The sequence below is a fragment of the Syngnathus leptorhynchus genome, chromosome 6 (assembly GCF_054491065.1).
Source record: "Syngnathus leptorhynchus isolate UIUO chromosome 6, UIUO_Slep, whole genome shotgun sequence".
In the NCBI taxonomy this organism is placed as follows: Eukaryota; Metazoa; Chordata; class Actinopteri; order Syngnathiformes; family Syngnathidae; genus Syngnathus; species Syngnathus leptorhynchus.
In genome coordinates this window covers 6462222-6481024 of record NC_141200.1, presented here as the reverse complement: position 1 = coordinate 6481024, position 18803 = coordinate 6462222, and the positions used below count along the sequence as shown (strand labels likewise).

Sequence of the window (18803 nt, the reverse complement as noted above, 5' to 3'; positions counted from 1 at the left end):
TTGGCAAGTTTTCTGTTGCGTGGGATGCCTGATGTTTCCATGGTCTGACGCCATTAATATCATGCCTTATTCAATATATCTGGTTTGACAATGCACTCTGACATCTAAAATTATTCAAAAGTCTTGGGCACTCACCTAAAAAAATTATAATTACCTTGATTTAACTCCATGAATAAAGTAAAGATGTTTTTTTTTTTATAAAAAATAGATTTAAAGGAATAAAGGAACAATATTAGGTAAATAAAGTAGCCAATTATAATTCACGATGCAATTTGTCTAATATTTAATTGCACAAGTACAATCAAATAAATAATTAGCCAATGTTTCGTCTCAACAATATCATGGTCATCATCATCATCTTTATGATAAGCAATTTCACATAAGACACTAATTATGATTTTTTAAATATTTAATATGAGAAAATGTTTTTTTTAGGAAGTATTTACAAAGAATCTACAACCTCCCTTACTGTCTAGCACCTTGATGATTTCAGTGCATCTCATTATAAATCTGAGTTCAACGGATGTCGACAAGAAACTTGCTGCTAAGAAATGAAAGGCTCTCAACTTAGACTGACATTGCACTGAACGGAAAACACTGAAATGTCTTACTTTCTACTCCCTCCACTTTTTTCTGCTTTATTTCATCAGCTGTCAGTGTCGCTTTCACACTCTCATTCGCTGTCGCCCCCACTCGTTCTATTGTATGGCTCACAGCGGTGACCACTTGCCTTTTGACTGGAAGGTGAATGGAAAGGATTTAGAAAAACCAACGAAAGACTCCAACTCTAAAAGGAGGCAATAGTAACTCTTTAGTGAGACGATCTACAAAGGCCGCTCAAAGTGTCCAATAAAAAAAGGAACACGACATAGTCAGCTTGTCCTGTTTAACTCCACATTGTGAGGACAATACACACTAGTCGTGTCACACTGCATATGGTGCAAAATGGAAAGAGGGCATCAAATCATCTTAGTGGTCAGACAGTTAAACCAAGTGTGCTAAAATGGTCCATATAGAAATCCACAAACATTCTCTTCAAAAATTGAAAGCACACATATTCCCCAAACGCATTGTCTCCGAATCCCCTTCTTGATAGAATCAACCAAAACAGGACGAACTGTTAAACGATGGACAATTGTACAGTGATGAAATGTAACCAAACTTTGGATTGATTCCATTAACTCCAATGAGAGCATCGCATAGTGGCCTCATAGCAAGATAGCAACGCATGCGTATGTATCGTCACACCGGTGTGTACTCTTTGTCTTCTCTGCCATATTTTGTGTGGCGGTGTATGTGTTGGAGTTACAGAGGGGTTGCTCGGGGTCTCTAGAGGTGTGGGTGTTAAGGTCCAGTGAGTTAGCAGCGGATAAACAAGGTCAGCTGTAATCCAACAATGGCACAGTCCTGGTCCGTGATGCTTGGTTTCTCCACACAAACATGACCACGCCAGGTCAGCCGCTGATAACAAGTTGACGCTGGCATTCCAATAAACTCCTCATTTTTGGATACACTCACACAAATGCTATATGATAAAACCCTGAACGAGCCCATTTGATGACCTGGCCCTCACACATCAAAATTCAGCCATTTGCCAACTTTGCGAACTGGACGGTTGTTAGTAAATCAATAGGGTTACAATACCAAAGAACAGATCATAAAAAAAAACCATCCTCCTATAGCCGTTTTACAATCAGTAACTAGAAATTAGAAAAATAGAAAATGTATATTTATTTCTTACAATTTTAAGGAAAAATCTTTGGTGGGTATAATCTATCATTAAAATGACCTGTTATTGTGTTTTATGAGGAGGTTATACCAGTGGAGCCTCGGTTTTCGAACACAATCCGTTCCAGAAGGCTGTTCGAGAAGTGAATCATTCGAATTCCGAATCATATTTTCAAATTGCAAATATTGGGGGGAAAAAATTGATCTGTTCCAAGCAAAGAAAAATAAACTTCATTTTTCCATTTGCGCATTTTTGTCCCATCGCGCAACTACAGCGCGCCGCAAAACGCGCAACCGTAGCGCGTCGCCGACCGTGCAACTACACCGCGCTGGTCGCATTATTGTGACAGAGCGGCCGCTGAAATCTAGAAAATATTTTAAAGTCCTGATGTACTTTCCAAAATTCAAGTGGACCTCAGTGCGCAGGAAGTTTAATTGTGTCCGATCGCGCAACTGCAGTGCACAGCCGAACGCGCAACCGTAGCGCGTCACCGACCGCGCAACTGCACCGCGCTGGTCGTATTATTTTGACAGAGCGGTCGCTAAAATTTTGAAAATATTTTTAAAGTCCTAATGTACTTTCCAAAATTTAAGTGGACCTCAGTGCGCAGGGAGCTTAATTTGGTCCAATCGCGCAACCGCAGCGCGCCGGCCGGGCGCTCACTGTCGCATTGCTTTAGGAGCGTCTTTGTGTTTTAGGATGGCTTTACTGCTCCCACTTGCTTCCTTTGGAGGCATGATTAGAGTTAATGCAATCCTCAGAGTAGCGAGAATGTCATAACGAACCGAGTCAGTTGACATGCGGGTCCTCTCGGCTCATCTCGCGAGGTCCGACAACCGAATTCCATCCAACATCCGAAGCAAAAAAATCTCGATTTTTTGTTCGAATACAGAATTGTTCGAGAACCGGGACGTTCGAAAACCGAGGCTCCACTGTATTCAGTGAATTCTGACTATTGGGGCTGAGCAATTAAAAAAAAGAATTTTGATCAATCGATGGAGCCTATTGGTTGTGATTCCAAGTGCAAGGACACTGAGTTTTATAAGAGCAAGCGAGAGTCTGCATGCTGTGCCAAAGACGACATTAAAGCTACGATAATCGTAAAGCCAGATGTGGCCAGAATATATATAAAAAAAAAAAAAAAAGAAGCAAAAACTAAACCGCGGCTGCGCAAAGGTTGTAAAAGAAGAGTGACAAGCTGTGTGCTGACACGCATGTCAGCTGAGTCTCATAACAACTGAAGCCTAAAACTGGATTGCCGCTTAATGACATTTCACAACCACAATTAATTTTTACTTATTTTGGCATCTCGGCACCACTTAATTTAATGTCTTGAACACTTAATTGAAAATAACTTTAACTCGAAGCAATGAATGATTACCGTCCCAGAGTCTCTTGTTACATTCAGATAACATACCGACATTAAATTTCACGCCACCTTAATTCATTTTGGAGGTAGGGTGGCAAAGAATAACCGACTTAATCGTGACAAGTGACTTGCGTCGTCCGCGAGATGACAGAAAACCTCCATCTAATGAGATGTTTTCGAAGTAGGCCCAGGCAAAGTTCTTCATAAAAAAAAAAAATCTGTTTACATGATGCCCACTGCGCAGTATACTGGGGAAAATGAGTTGAGGTGTAAACAGTTGGAAGGAGGAGATTGAGTGGAAGTGATGCCATTAGCTTGGTGGCGTTCTCTGGCTTGCTCTCGCTCTCCTGGTCTAAAGGCTCGTTGGGCTCGGCCGACTATAAACAATCTAAACAAATCCAACAGACGCTTAAGAGTAAGTGCTCCCTGTTTCAACCGCCACCCCCTCCCATCTTCCCGTCATATGCGCTCAACTCCAGTTTAATGTCCTGCAAATGAAGCGGATTTATTAATGTGTAATTAAGTAATAATCATCACTACATAATGCATGAGAGACTCGAGGGGCCGAAAGCTGAGAGCGTGAGGAGAGCGAGCGATAGGATGGAGAGGTTCGCCCAACAGACAGAGGAGGAGCTTTTCGCTGGCGCGCCTCACTAAAGACACACATTAAAAAGGGATTAATCCACTGAAATAATATTTTGATAAGACAGAAGCAGCGCTCGCTCGCTCCGTCGCTCCTCACTCCATTTCTTCTCTTATCCCATCATGGATTTCTACGGCCGTTTGCCCACGTTCAATTAACAAACTGCAATTAACCGAGTGGCCTAGTGTTAATACGGACTTTATCGGTGTAAAGACAAGACAGAGGTGAAATGCATTACAGATTTTTTTTAAATTAATGCTCTGATTAATCTTCATTTGTTTCTGCCCATAATCGCCGTCCGTCTAAAAAATAAAAAAAAACAGCATCAATGGGTCCCACTTCTAAAGTTGCGTTGTGTTCCGCGGGCGTGACTCAACTGCCCAGATTTGTCATGCTGCTCTTCTTTTAGAGACAGCAACTAATTGTGACTGACTCAAGGGGGCTGCCTCTGCCAAGTACAAAAAAAGTAGCGCACTCTATTTGGCTTGAAAACACAATCAACAATCCACATAATTCATTAATTTTCACTAACCTGAGGTTAAAATCTGTCATCAGCATAATCACTCATAATCAGTTATTCTTAGCCATTGGCAACACTTTGGTGTGTAAATAAAAACATTCGTAGTAGCAGTGAAGTGATAATGTTAAACCAGATTTATCAATAGCGATCTCCCCACTTAAAAATGCGATTTCATGGTCTAGCCCAGCACTACATCGAGCCAGTAAGAAAGTAAAGCAGAAGATGGATGAGGTGGGATTTGTACGTTTCTCTCAGATTGTTTTGTCTTGGCGGTGTCTCTGAAAATCAGCCAGCGAGTCAGAGTTGGCTGAGCAGGTGAAAGACAGGAGAACACGAAAACACAGATAATCCCCCGGCGATGCTCACCTCGCTCTGGCCTACCAAGCTCCCTCCCGCTTGGCCACTCACCTGCTCTGTGCAAGTGTTGCCCACCCCTAAACCCCTCTCCCCCTTTTACCCTTCACCCCCTCCAACTCAATCCCCCCCCCCATGTCAGGTCTTGTCAAGCTGTCAGTAGGGCAAGGTGTGAAGGGGAGATAGCAAAAGCATACACACACACGCACAGATGCATGACTACACATCGGCTTATGCAAGATAGACTACGAGGCCTGCGTCACCTGAGGTGGCTATTCACAGAGTGTTGCCGGCGGAGGTCCTTGGCCTCGGCTTTGCCTCGCTCTGCTTCACCTGGCTGCCTGACTAAAGCTAATCTGGTTAGCCTTCATGACACAGCCGTTGTCTGTGATGCATGAGAATGCAGATCTCAAAAGCACTTTGAGTGAAGCAACCAAAACTATGGCGGACAAAGTCAGTAGTGCAAAGCGGAACATTTGAACACAGACATCAACAATAGCCATATGCTGGTTGTAAACAACTCCACTTTATGTTTTTAAAGCACTGGGAGGTCCTGGACCTTTTGGTTTCGTCTCCAGTTATACCTGATAGGATTAAATTAAAATCATGTACCTCCAATCCGATACAAGACAAAATTCCGAGCGGTTCTCCAAGTCGACGCGTCAAACTGACCATGCCGTTTTAATGCCCAAAAAAATTCATTTCAAAAGCACAAATGGAACATAACTTGTGAAACGCACACAGAATAGGTTATGTCCACAAATCTTTTTTTTTTTTTTATGGAGGATTTTAGAGGCAGTAAAATGATCATTTAATTTTTTTAACACTTTGGGGAAACATCGTCAAATATGGTGGCCACTTTTTACGTTTCTAGAATATCTACAGCTGCCTAATTGCATCAACTATACAAAATCACATATTGAGCCCAAGCAAGAAATTGCCATTATTGTTCTGAACAGTCCAATTTCCAAAAGTCCGTTAAGTAGTGATAGTTAATTATTTAATCTTTGTTAGATCATTTAAATGAATGGTTTGGACTGCGGTGATTCTTAAAATGTCATAAGGGAGGTGAGCGAGTTTACACTAGTGGTACAAAAGAAAGTATCACAAAAGGAAGAATCACTCAAAGACAAAATATATATATATTTAAAACATGAAAAACATCCAAGCATATCAGAATGAATGAAAATATCAACTGATGCAAGGAAAATGAAAGGAGATGCAAAATTACAATTACAGTAAATTATATTTAAACTTTCAGCCCAATAAATGTGCATTCAATATTTCAGATCTGTTTGTGTTTTTAACATTGATTAATCAAAAAATATCTCACTTTAGTGCAATACATTTTAAGCAATTTTTTTGTCAGTGTTCTTTTATTTAAGCAAACTGCACATAAATGTCACTAATTTACAATTACTATATTAAATATTATTTGACAACCCACTGGCTCAGACTTGCTGACACCTTAGATCACTGTCCATCAAAAGTGTGGACATGTACATTGATTTTTCTCAACTCCAAGTTCAATGTGATGTCACTGTAGCATTACAGCAATTCAAATGCCACATCCCCACTTGTTGAGCACATCAGAACATTCTATTTTTCAAGTTTGGCAACTTATACCACTGACAAGTGCACCGAAAGAGTCACTCACAATCCAGAAGCACATACAACTCCTGCTTTATGTCTTCACGGAAAATTTCACCAAAATTACTTCAATTGATATTATGCTATTTTCATCGACAGGTACAGAAATGTTTCTCACATTGATGGGCAAAGTTAGGATCTTGCGAGTTCTTTCTAAAGTGTGCCATTTTATTCCTGCACAAACGACCCACAATATGCATGACAACACCTGCACTTCTGCTTTTGTGACCTGAGATAAATGATCAAAACAAGACATCGCTTAGCCCGTACAGCTCCGTCAAACTTATCAGCCAGTTTGAATTAGTGTCAGGTCTAGTGGCTTCCTAGATAGTCCGAGCGGGACAGTCTACACGGAGAAGGAAATGGGGGGTTGACCACATGGTCAGCCCATCCCGTTGCCCATCTGGGTCCCATAAAGGAAACATGGAGACCAAGGTTGCCACATGCCCTCCATGTAAGATGCCAGTTCACCCATGCACGACAATGAATATTGGTTTGCACAAATGACACAAAGTGGGGCTAGGAATCATAACAACATGTTTGTAGAAAAAAAAAAAAAACTTCACGGAAAAATAACTAATAAATGTCGTAATAAATTAGTGGGTGCAAAACCACAGCGGGCATCACGAGAACGAAAGAAGTGAGATGTAAAAGTAGCAAAACAAAGATGAAAAGTGACATCCTTTAGATGTAACATGAGAGGTGTCAACACTTGTTTAGCACATCTGAGGCACAAAATGATGCAAAGCAGCAACAAAGCCTGACAGCATGTGTTAAGTCCACTTGATATGTAGGCTAGGGGTCAAGAAAGGTCCATCTAGCAAAAACAAGCCAGGAAAATACATTCCAAGCGAGCGGACTAGAGGATGGAGCACCAATTAGATGTTGGGAGAACCATCCAAAAGTCCACCATCCTCTATCGATAAGCTCATTTTAAAAACCATCAGGAGTGATCAATGCACTTTTTTGTTTTTTTTTTAAAGCAAGGTGGGCGACTGCAAAGAGGAGCAACACTTTGAACCTGAGCTTGAAAAACAACCGAGTGGCAAGCAAAAATCTCAGTGGTGGTTCTGGCCGCACTGATTTTTAAACAGAAAGTGCAAGACGTGTTTTTTGGGGGGTTTTTTTAACTTACCTTTCACAGAGCGCGGTTTGGCCTGCTTTCGTCTGGACATCTCTGCAGCGAGGTTTAATTTGACTGCTGTTGCTGTTTGTTTCTCTCTCTTTTTTTTGTGTTTTTCTTTTTTGTTGCTCCGTTCCGTGTTTTCAGCTCACCATGCAGGCGGGCACAGCCACCGAGGTTCAACCGCCCTCCTCCTCCTCCACTCGGCCGCGGCTTTTTCGCCTGTTGCAATGCGGCACCTTGGCTCGCTCGAGTTCAGCGTCAGTGAAAGGAAAAAAAGGAAAGAAAAAAACAAAAACACACTGCGTGTATCCCAAAACGCGTGGAGTCGGGAACGCCTTGCGTGAGGGACGCACGAAGAGGAATCAACCTGTAGAATAAACAACTTCTGCTTTAAACGCGACACTCGGAAATACCGTCAAAGTCCGTTTGCGCAAAAACGTGGAGATCCAGGTGAGGAAAAGGCGACGAGCGCAGAGGAAACTGACATATATAGGTGGGACGGATTATGCCCACTGTCAAAGTCACTACCAGTATCTGCTTTTAGTTGAGTTCGTCTTTGCCCTCCGAGAAAGCGTCGCGCGGACTCCGTCCCTTGGATAGTAGTGCTCGGGTGGCACGGACGCAGCGCATCTCTCTCCAACCCCCCTCGCGTGAGGAATTTGACTACTAACGTGTTCTTATTTCCCAAAGCCCTGTGCCCTGTGGTGATAATAAGAGCCAGAAATTCGCTAGCCTCTGTCTCCCTGCTTTTTCTTTGTCCTGACTCTGGCTACCAGTCTCCCTCCTCCTCCTCTGCCTGCCTCTGCTGGCGGGGCTGCGGCGCAGACACACATAATAAAGCCAAGGCAGGCAGTGCTTGGCTGGAAATGTAGCCGCGTCCCAGCAGGGGGATGTGAGAGAAGGGTCCCGGCGGGGGAGCGCTCTGATCCCGCAGGGAGCAGCTCGGCACAGCCCGGGTTGGCTGAGGCAGAGAGGCAAGGCAGGGCTTGATGGGGAGAGGGAACGGAGAGAGAGGCCGAGAGAGGTGGCGAAAGCAGGGGGAGCGTTGGGCAACAGCGCCTACCCGCGGCCGAATTGTGACGTTACAACGGGGACCGAGCGACTTGACAGGGAGGAGACGGAGAGAAAATGTGGAGTTGGATTACAATGTGATATGGAGGAAATAAATTCGATGGGTCAGTGTTTCTGCCGAAGCACTCTGCTCACAAAATATTTGAATTTTGAGGTGAAAATAGTGGATAAGCCTAAAATCCATGCATGTTGGTAGTTAATGCCAAGCGAAGCACATAGCTACTGTATACTGAAATAAAAATCTTGTTTCATTTCACTCACAAGACAACTTTACAAAACTGACAACTTTCTTAACTGATGTTATGTTGATAATGAAATTTCCCTATTTGAACATTTTGAATTTCTTTTTAGGAATGAACTCGCTGAGCTGACCTTACTTTTCTCTTCAATAAATAATTCAAACATAGAATTTGATTTGTGTTGCATGTCTTGACTAAAATAGAGTGCATAACATTGACCCATGAACATTGTTGCTAAGAAACAACAGGAGGGTTAATGTGCAAAGGGAGAAAAGCTTGGTAAAGCTTTTTGAGTATGGCAAGATGCCCAGACCTTTCAGCTCAAGACTAAAATTAGAACAATGTTTTCCTCACACCCAAACACCCGTCCACTCTTTTTTTTTTTTTTGTACCGCTTATCCTCACTCAGGTCACTGATAAACTTGAGCCTATCCCAGCAGACTTTGGATGGCGGACAGAGGCGGAGCTAAGTGGTGGTCATTGGTGGCCATAGACACTGTTCTACACAGACACATGGCCACCCCTCAGTGGTTTTCACCTTGGTCAGTAGCCACCCCGGTGAAAAAAAATTATGACTACGCCCCTGGAAGTGTAGTAAGCATAATCGCCAGCCAATCACGTTGCACATGGAGAAAAATATTTACACTCACGTTTTTCAAAATAAGTAAGATTCTTATGCCTTTAAATAATTTGGGGGGGCCCCTGATGATGTCATATTTTTGGGAGCTTCTGATAGGTTAATTGGCAAAATTGACATTATTTACCTTTGTTGACTTAACTCCTGCAATCTTATAGAAACTTCTTTTGTCAATGTCAAATGGGTTATATAGTAGCGCTTTGGCAAGTTAAACTAACAAAGTATCATCAATTCCCTATTTTAATTATTGCACACACACAACCCAGACATGAGATTCTTTAAAATACATGATTTTAGTTTTGTAAAAACAGTGGGTGTGCATGCGTGCTAAAGAAAACAAAGCTCCGGATTGACTTGAACCCAATCATAATTATTTGCTGAAAATGAGCATGTTCCACCTTTAAATGGTTTCTTTGTCTTAAAGGGGTTTAATATTTTTCCCATTTGTAGCAATTTCTTCAGGGAAGTCTCTGACAGGATTAGTTTAAGCCTGTTCATTTGGGCTGAGCAGAGCCTAACCGTGTATAATGAGCATTTTACACCCTTCGAAAATGTCTGCTCCTTTTTTGTCACTAATATAGATACATTGTGTTTTAGATATCAACCCACTAAAGAATTGAAGTGTTCTTCAAAAGGGAATTCTCTGAAAAGCAAGCATACTATTTATTGAACATACGTAAATCAAGTGTATGTGCATGTTGTGTCTTCTTCAAAGCTTCTTTATGTCCAATAAAGAAAAGCGGGAAATGTGTGTGTGTGTGTGTGTGTGTGTGTGTGTGTGTGTGTGTGTGTGTGTGTGTGTGTGTGTGTATGGACAAAGTAAAGCCGACAAAAGAGGGAGGGAAAATGAAAATCACTGGATGCTTTGTTCTTCCCTCTGTGCTCCAACTGAGTGCTCTCTGGCCACAGCTGAGCTTTTGCATGTTCCTTCTCTGGTTGTCATGGATAACTGGGTAACGTGGAACTCCCGGTGCTAAGCAGCGGGACTACTGGCCTCTGCAGACCGTGTCCTCCTGTGGAGAGGCAGAACAGCCTTTAAGATTGACCCCCCCGCCCCCTCCTGTCTCCCTCCGCTTCACCCGCCGACCCTCACACTCCCCCCTCATGAAATGAGTGCACACCAGGAGGTCCTGTGTGTGTGTGCGGCTTTCTCTGTGTGTTGCGCTCCCCTAATGTGACTGCCGTTGGCACAGAGGGGCAAAAGCCCTCACTCAGTGGTTGGTCCCCTTGTGCCCCCCTTTTTTCCTCTGCTCGGTTTTGCCAGTAAACACAAAAGAGTGTGGAGAAAAAAAGGCCACATTACAAGCTCCTTAAGGGTCAAGGACAGGCCTGAGGCTGAATAGCTTCTAAGAGTTGCATTGTCAAATCACATAGCTTGCGATTACACCCTCTGTCAGCTTTGCGAGGATTTGACTCCCTTAAACACACACACACACACACACACACACACACACACACACACACACACACACACACACACACACACACACACACACACACACACACACACACACACACACACACACACACACACACACACACACACACACACACACACACACACACACACACACACACACACACACACACACACACACACACACACACACACACACACACACACACACACACACACACACACACACACACACACACACACACACACACACACACACACACACACACACACACACACACACACACACACACACACACACACACACACACACACACACACACACACACACACACACACACACACCGAGGAAAACAACCAGCCACAACGGAGTAAGTCGCTCGACTGACATAAGGCAGGAATTCATACATACAGGAAATGAATGGACTAAAGCGGGAGCAGATGGCGAATTACAGCTTCCAAAATATGCATTTGCCTTTAAGATTTCATACCAAAAGAACAAAACGGTTTACAAGGACCAAGGACTAGTTATAGGCGAATCACATTGCAACGTCCAAAATGGACAAGCAGATTCATAGGACAAGCATGATTTGATGATTTTTGTGATGCCAGAAAAGGTGGCAGAAAATCTGACTATGACTATGCTGACCATGCAACAACAAGTAAAATAACTTGTGACTGAACTTGTTGTACACATCCTGATTGCTAAGTGCAATGCAAGTCATACAATATTGTCCATACATCTGCTTTTTATAGATTTGGGTCAAAGGTGAGGTATACTCTTGACTGCAGTCAAGTCCTCAGATGGCCAAAGAGCCATTGACACACTTTGAGTGAACTTAATTTCCTCAGAAATATAGCAAATTACAGAAAAAGAAATCAGTGAAGCAAATTGTCTCAGAGCGAAGAACAAGATGACGAGAGTGTTTAAAGGTAGCAACAAAGAAAACAGTGTGAACCCTTAAATATTTTTTTAACCTAAGATAACAGGCAGTATCGTCTATCTGCTGACCTCTAGTGGCCATAAGTAGTGTGTGCACGTCATTGTACAATTTACATTTGACTCTAAATCACTCAAAACTACCATATAGGTAATACTGAGATAGTAAAGGATTGACACTTAATAGATTAAATAACTATGACTGCATAAAAAAATAAATTACACAATGACATTTCTGCAAAACACAAGACACCCCCTCCCACTCCACAAGTGTTATCTGCGGAGGGAAAACTTAACCCAATTAATATGCGTTGAAGTGTGGAAGCTTGGCTGTGTATACATCCGGTGTTGCCAAGCAGGCTCTGAGCCAGTCAGCCAGGAAACGAACCAGCTGCTTGTACAGGCAGACAGACAGACAGCTAACTAGCCAACAAACCAGCCTGCCAAATATTTAACTCTTGTGTTCTATCAGGTAGGCAGCCTATCAAACAGCCCAACTCACAGATTGTGTTTATGGCCTGGCAACAAGACTCGTATTTTGAATTTATACACGTCACATACTGTATAATACATCGTATTATAGTTGAGGACACACAAGCCACGCAAAGGTGCCAGATACACGCTTCGACGGGCAAACATGTTGATAATTAGAGCCTTGTTATAGTAAGGTGCCATCGTAACAATTAACACTGTTTCTGGTGATGGGAGGGAAGGTGTTTGCTGGGGTGTCGAGGGTTCATTCTTGATATCACCTCAAGAGATCATGTGGCGAGCACACGCACATACGGACTGTGAAATTATTTTCCAAGCGGCGTAAAAGGCAAGAAATCGGAGAGTGATAGTGATTTACTGACACCTTTGACCCACTGCGAAGCTGATAGAAAGGCGACATAGCCCTGGTTTAATAGGATGCTGAGTGATGGGTAAATTTGAGTTGATTTAACAATCGCGCCTCACAACATAATATATTGAATGAATTTATTACATTGAAGCTCCCGAACAAAAAAAACACATTTGTACAGTTTGCTGTGCAGAGAACACTCGCCAGTTCCCACATCTGTGCATCAAAACAGCACATTACTGAACACATTTAACAGCCACAAATGCTTAATTTATACTTCTTTTATAGTTTTAAAAAGTACAAGTCTCAAAAATTGTCAACAACTTTAGTTTCCATCCAATGCAACTTCTTTTTAACACCATTACTGCAACCAATTTCAAAAGGATTGATCTAACACAAATGTATCCAGAGAAAAATGAGGATAAAACATGATGTTATTTCAACTATCGATGATTGTTTCAACTAATGAACGTTAGAAGCAGCAAAACCGTCCAAGAAAGCCTATACATTGAACATACTGGAGGACCGTTTGAATCCACAACATTCTGCATTGTGTAACTCGAAAACAACTTAAACTTTTAACTGTTGGAAAAAACTTCACATAAGTTTACTTTACATATTTTGTCTTGCAGCTGATTTCTTTAAAAATATTTTCATAATTAACTATACTTAAAAAAAAAAAGAGCAAAAAATACTCCAGCCACATAATGTACCAACCATTTTTCAATGTCTTTGATGTATTTTCTCGTTTCACTCTGCCTTTTAAAAAATTGAACCCAACAGAGACTTAAAAAAACAAAACAAAAGACAGGCTCTAAATACAAAGTTATTCTTGGATGCTGCATGCTTAGTGTCTGGGAGCATTAAGGCGAGGGACACCTGGGGAGAGAGACAAGTGGACCAAATATGTCATTCAATCCCAACCTATTTTCTTCTTGCTTTGACACGTCAACACTATGCATTAAAATATCGATTCTTGGATGCATCAAATGAAATGGAAAGACCCACCTGGGAGAGACAAAAGTGGAGGGCGAGAACCTTTGAGGGAAGGTGGAGCACCTCTCATGCCGAGGGACCCTCTTGGGCCCTGGTGACGTAGGGGGAGGCGCGTCATTGGGGGGCTACCTAGCAAACTGGGGCCACCATAAGAGTTGTGTAAGGATGGCTTTTGTTGCAAAGAGAGCAGAGGGGGAGGCTTGCTTTTCAGATGAGAACCTAAAAAGCGGGCAAAAGAAAATACATCAACGCTTTGGTCACTAAGTATAGACAGTTTTAATATTCAATTCTCTTTGGCATAAATGAGAAAGAATGTATGTATGTTACTAGTATTACCAGTTACATAAAATACAAATGGAAAAATAAATGTACAATGAAAAAATTAAATGTGCAATCACCTTCATATACTGTAGAGTATAGCCCCTGCATTTGATAATGTTCTATGGAGTCTTAAGAGAAGTTGTGGAAAATAGCAGTAAGAGAATGTTTTAGTATGCAAAAAAATGACACAATATGGGCAACATAGAAAGGGCTTGACCCCTGGCGGTGTAAGGTCTTTTACCTGGCGAAGGTAAGAGTGGCATCGGTGGGGGCGGAGGAGATTCCATCAGCGGGCGCCCAGCCTCGTTTGTGCACTGAGGCGGGCCGAGCAGCGTCGGGAGAAGGGGAGGCGGATTTCCCGGTGCCGAAGAGAACATTTTACTCTTCTGTTCGCCGCCGTTGCTCGCTGGTGAGAAACCGGAAGTGGAGTCAAGGAGCAGACGCGTCAATGTCACCCACGCGACCGCACGGCGTCGCACCTCTTAAATGTTCCTGCCGGGTGTGGACGAACGCCAAAATGGCTTCCAATTCCTCAGCGTAAATGTGCACGCCCTCGGCCAGCAGCTGGAGGGACTGACGTGTGTCCGCGGGAACCAGGTGGCGCTCAATCTTTTCCCTATCCAGAAATTCCCCGAGCAACTGCGAGGCCTGTGATGCAATATCTGCGGGGTCCCTTTGTTTCCCTTCCTTACCGACTCCGCGCCTGTGCTCTGTTTGGACAAAATCCATGGCCTGCTCTTTGGGCATGTTGCGGTGGACTGTGGGCAAAAGTAGAGGGTGAACCCGAATCATGTCAGAGGGGCCTCAAGAGGGATGCCGTAAAAGAAAACAAAATAATTTGAATTGGCTTTATGTTGATATTGTCTAGTGGCTCAGTTTGATTACAATTGTTGGAATTGCTAGAACGTTGCGCAGGATTGTGCGCAGAGTGCAAAATTCACAGACTAACAGTAAAATGTGCAGTAAGAAATTGATCCCGTTTTATTTACAGTAATATTATTTTCTTTCATTTTTTTATAGAGTATGGTCGGAAAAGTATGGCAATAAATGGTTTATTCGAAACTAAATTTCGACTTTATTTTGGGTTTTAATGTAATTGTGCGTGGTCATGAAATTGCTTGATAAGTATGTGGTGAATTGAAGCATATGTTATTATTGTATTGTCCCCGCCAAAGAAAAAGAACTGTAACAATGAGGTGTGCAAAAAAAAAAAAAAAACTCGTGAGCATTTGGATTTTAGTCTCTTCATAAATGTATCTAATAAATCCCCAAACTATATCTGAATGCATAGAAATGGAGCAAGACGACGGGCTTGATTCAGTCTCAATTAGTTTACCATCTAAAGAAAAGAAATCCAACTCTGGATGTCATGAACTGTGAGCTGAGCTGAGAGTTGATTTCATGGGGTATCATTTCAGTTTTCTCTTCAGCAAGCTGGGAAAGAAGCGTGGAAAAGGAAGTTGTAATATTGTTTTCTTTAAGCGTTGATTTCTGCTAGTTAAGGACTGGAGGTCATGACTCTTGACATGACGCAATCTGTTTGATATTAATGAAAGGGAATGTGGATACTTTTGGGGGATTTTTAAATACATTTGTAATGTATCAAAAGGTGAGCTTGAATTCTTGTTCTTTAGTTGGTTTTTTAGGTAATGTGACAGGATATTTGTGTGTGTGTGTGTGTGTGTGTGTGTGTGTGTGTGTGTGTGTGTGTGTGTGTGTGTGTGTGTGTGTGTGTGTGTGTGTGTGTGTGTGTGTGTGTGTGTGCGTGCGTGCGTGCGTGCACGGTGCATTGCATGATTAGTTGTAGGGGGGCTTAGAAAGGGGATGGATCTTTGTCATTATAGGTGAATTTGAGGGGGGCGGGACTTACTTTTGAGGGGCTCTGAGAAAATGATAACTGTGCAGGAGGACAGAGCTACATTTTTCTGCTCCACCAGAATACATAACGGGGAGCCAACACCTCGGACATCCTGCAGGGCTTGCGTCAGGCCTGACTCCGCCTGCAGATAGAGCATTTCCACCGACAGGCCACGCTCCTGCAAGCACTGGTTTAGCGATTTGGGGTAATCCCTTTAAGAGGAAGAGAAACACGTTAACTCAACACTTCTCTGTTGACTGACTCAACTGGAACCAAGACCAACTCAAATCAAATTAATCAGACGCAATGGTTGAATGTGTTTTAGGTGACACCTTAGAAGTGTTGCAAAACCCCGGTGAGATACAAAATGAGACACTTGGATTTGGAGTACCAAATGTACCAAATCATTTTGGTGTAAAAATCAGATGTCTCAATTGGACCATATGCTGTGAATGGAGCTGATTTCAAAGTAATGTTTGGATGACTTTGTGGACTTTATGCATTGTACCATGTGACCCGACCTAAGAAAATCTGAATGGAAGTGTGTGTTGACAAAAAAAAAAAAAATCAGTGTCATCTTTGAATATTAAATGTACACACATCATACAGGACATTAAGGGTTGTGATATTTTAGGGAAATGTTTGCAGTTGAATACTTTCCATGTAAATTGAGTGGTAAACAACAACAATTTTTTTTAGGTGGTACTATGGTCAATAAAAGAAGCATGAAAGAGCAGTATTTGTGTAGGGTTCTACCACCATACTTAACATATGCATGAATGTGAAAAATCAACATTCTGAGAAAACATTTTAGATTAATATAGTGTTCAATTATGTCAGTAAAAACGTAAACATTTCTGGTGGGAGTGATGTCCGACTTAAGATTTTGTGGTCATCAGCAATATGGAAGTGGACGATGTCATGTTGCAAATGTTCTTTTTCAGACTTTTCATCTGAAATGTGTGCTGCGAGCAAAGTCTTTGGGCTTTATTGTGTCAGATTCTGTGTTTCAGACCTTATACTGTAGAACAACAACAATTAACGATTAAAGTTAAGCACACTACAAACAAGGCACTGTTTTCACCAAGCGTTAACACTGCTTTGTTGTTTCAATTGCATTGAACCTATTCATGGGATTAACTTTAAGGTGCAAAAATACATAAAAGGATGCATGTGGTTGTTGAAACAAAAGAGTTCTTATTGTGTCAACTATAAAGAGATTATTTGTCAGGATAAATAGGGTATATCACATTTTAAATCAAATAAAATAAACTTCTGAGTGAGGCTTGTGAAACCTTCCAGCTTTGTAACTATTTAAGCCCTTGACCAAAAGTCCTGGATAAAATGTCTGTGGTTATTAGCATATTTCAAATTTTTACTTACAGACACTGGTTGGCAACTGATATGATCACACAGTCAGCAGCTGTGTGATCATCTTGCACTTGCCTGTAGAATTTCTGATACAAGGTTTTCCGTCTGTCTGCGGAATTGTTCTCGGGTTTAGCTGGAGCAAACAAAACGACAAGAGGGTTGATGCGTAATGGCGAGGGAACGCCCAAGTGGATAAAGGAACCTCCATTATAACTTTAGGGAATTCTCACCATTGGGTTGATGCTTTGCACCATCATACTTGACACTGCCAGTGTAGTGTTGCTTCTGTTCCAATTCTTTGTAACTGAAAGAGAGGCAGTAAACGTTTAAAAAAAAAAAAAAAAAGTAGTATTTAATTAGTATGTGTATCAGGGCTGCACAATATAACAAAATATCAATATTGCAATATTGTTGTTTAGTTTTTGTTTTAAACAATAGCAAATAAACAACAAGCAGTTCACAAACAATAAGGAGGGGGGGGGGGTGAGGAACAATACAATTTTTAAATTGCAAAGTAAAGTTGTATTCACTTGTGTGTGTGATTGTTGCAAAGTGCCGGGAACTTTCAGACTGATCTGGATGTGGCCCTGTGGTGTGTGTGTTTTTTTTTTTTTTGGCCACTCCTTATTTGTTAACCATCACACAATGTGCAAAGAGTAACATGAACAATAGAATGCATTGGAGCACGGTGGCAGCTATTGTTCAAAGTGCAACCCTTACTACTGTGTCCGCCGCCTCTGACTTTAGCTTGTGTTGATTTTACACTACATTCCCGAAAATAAAATTTAATTGAATGAAGTTTTACACACCTTTCCAGGGCATCCTTGAGATCTTCGTTCCTCTCTTCCCTGCTTGGATACGGCGCACTTCTCCGGAACAATCTCAACGGTTGAGCGCTGCACCACGAAACAAAAACGGATTAAAAAAAAGAAAGAAAAAAGGTTTAATGGATAACATTGTATGGGGAATGCAGAGGCGCGAGCATGCGCGTATGCACTATCGTTGCCATGTCTTTTAGATTACTATTCTCCTGAGTAGCATGCTAATGCTAGAATAAAGGCAAAAACGGGAATGTGAGTGACTGACCTCCCGTTTGGGTTACCCTGCTGCCGCCGGGAAACATTGCAAGCAGTTGGCCAAGAAGACATTTTACCCGAGCCCCAAAAACCCAAAGCAAGGAGCTCAATGGCCGGTTGAGGTGACAAATTTGTCTGCTTTGTGTGTCTTCACTCGCTTAGCAAACAACTAGCTCAGAGTCGGTGATGCTGACGCGGCTGGCCAATTCTTTTTCTACGGTTACATTTATGGGCGTTTGAGAGTTGTTAAAGAAGTGCGCCAAATTTCAACTTATTTATGTACAGTGGCTAAACATTGGTACTGCAAGCAATGTTTGCCTGCCAGTTGTGTGCAAAAACTACACTAAAAGTGTCCAATTTGTATTATTATTTCGTCACTTATTGTAAGTATGCATCACAGAGGCGCCATATGGATTTAGATTGAAGACAATAATATTTTCTCAGCCAACTATTATAAAGTTATGTTAATGAAAACAAACCAGTGAGATAATAAAAATAATAATGACAATACATGGAAGTGTTAATCATTTTCTGTAAAAGTTTGTGTCACAAGCACAGCAAATAATGTATGCATATTGCAGTTGATTCTTCCAAATTGACCACATTTGTATGAAGCAATTTTAATTTGTATTTCTCCATACTTTC

The 18803-nt window shown here is 41.8% G+C and overlaps 2 protein-coding genes across 3 annotated transcripts in view; both read right to left on the bottom strand.

Moving 5' to 3' along the window:
* Window positions 1-8405, bottom strand: part of znf423 (zinc finger protein 423) — an 84691-nt gene extending 76286 nt beyond the window's left edge. Inside the window, exon 1 of the mRNA XM_085915161.1 lies at window positions 7401-8405. Within this exon, the coding sequence (XP_085771287.1) occupies window positions 7401-7440 (40 nt within the window). The 5' untranslated portion in view covers window positions 7441-8405. The remainder of the gene's footprint in view (window positions 1-7400) is intronic.
* Window positions 8406-12659: 4254 nt separating this feature from the next.
* On the bottom strand, window positions 12660-18387 carry LOC147055659 (uncharacterized). Of its 2 annotated transcripts, XM_085915320.1 has the most exons (10): window positions 18169-18385; window positions 17892-17978; window positions 17313-17386; window positions 17095-17215; window positions 15724-15923; window positions 14333-14611; window positions 14095-14259; window positions 13931-13981; window positions 13545-13751; window positions 12660-13415 (listed from the first exon to the last, which is right to left on the bottom strand). In XM_085915320.1, the coding sequence occupies exons 1-10, from the start codon at window positions 18228-18230 to the stop codon at window positions 13384-13386; spliced, it is 1278 nt and encodes a 425-aa protein (XP_085771446.1). In that variant the 5' UTR covers window positions 18231-18385; the 3' UTR covers window positions 12660-13383. The 2 variants fall into 2 exon arrangements, with proteins under 2 accessions (XP_085771446.1, XP_085771447.1); XM_085915321.1 differs by lacking the exon at window positions 13931-13981 and having other exon boundaries at window positions 18169-18387.
* Window positions 18388-18803: the final 416 nt, after the last annotated feature.

What these genes read in the sequence shown, in the direction of transcription:
- LOC147055659 (XM_085915320.1), bottom strand. Translation starts at nt 18,230, where the DNA reads ATGTCTTCTTGGCCAACTGCTTGCAATGTTTCCCGGCGGCAGCAGGGT. An exon ending in CAGGGTAACCCAAACGGGAG is followed by an intron (nt 17,979 to 18,168) that starts GTCAGTCACTCA and finishes TTCGTGGTGCAG; the next exon opens with CGCTCAACCGTTGAGATTGT. An exon ending in TCCACTTTTGTCTCTCCCAG is followed by an intron (nt 13,416 to 13,544) that starts GTGGGTCTTTCC and finishes CTCTCTCCCCAG; the next exon opens with GTGTCCCTCGCCTTAATGCT.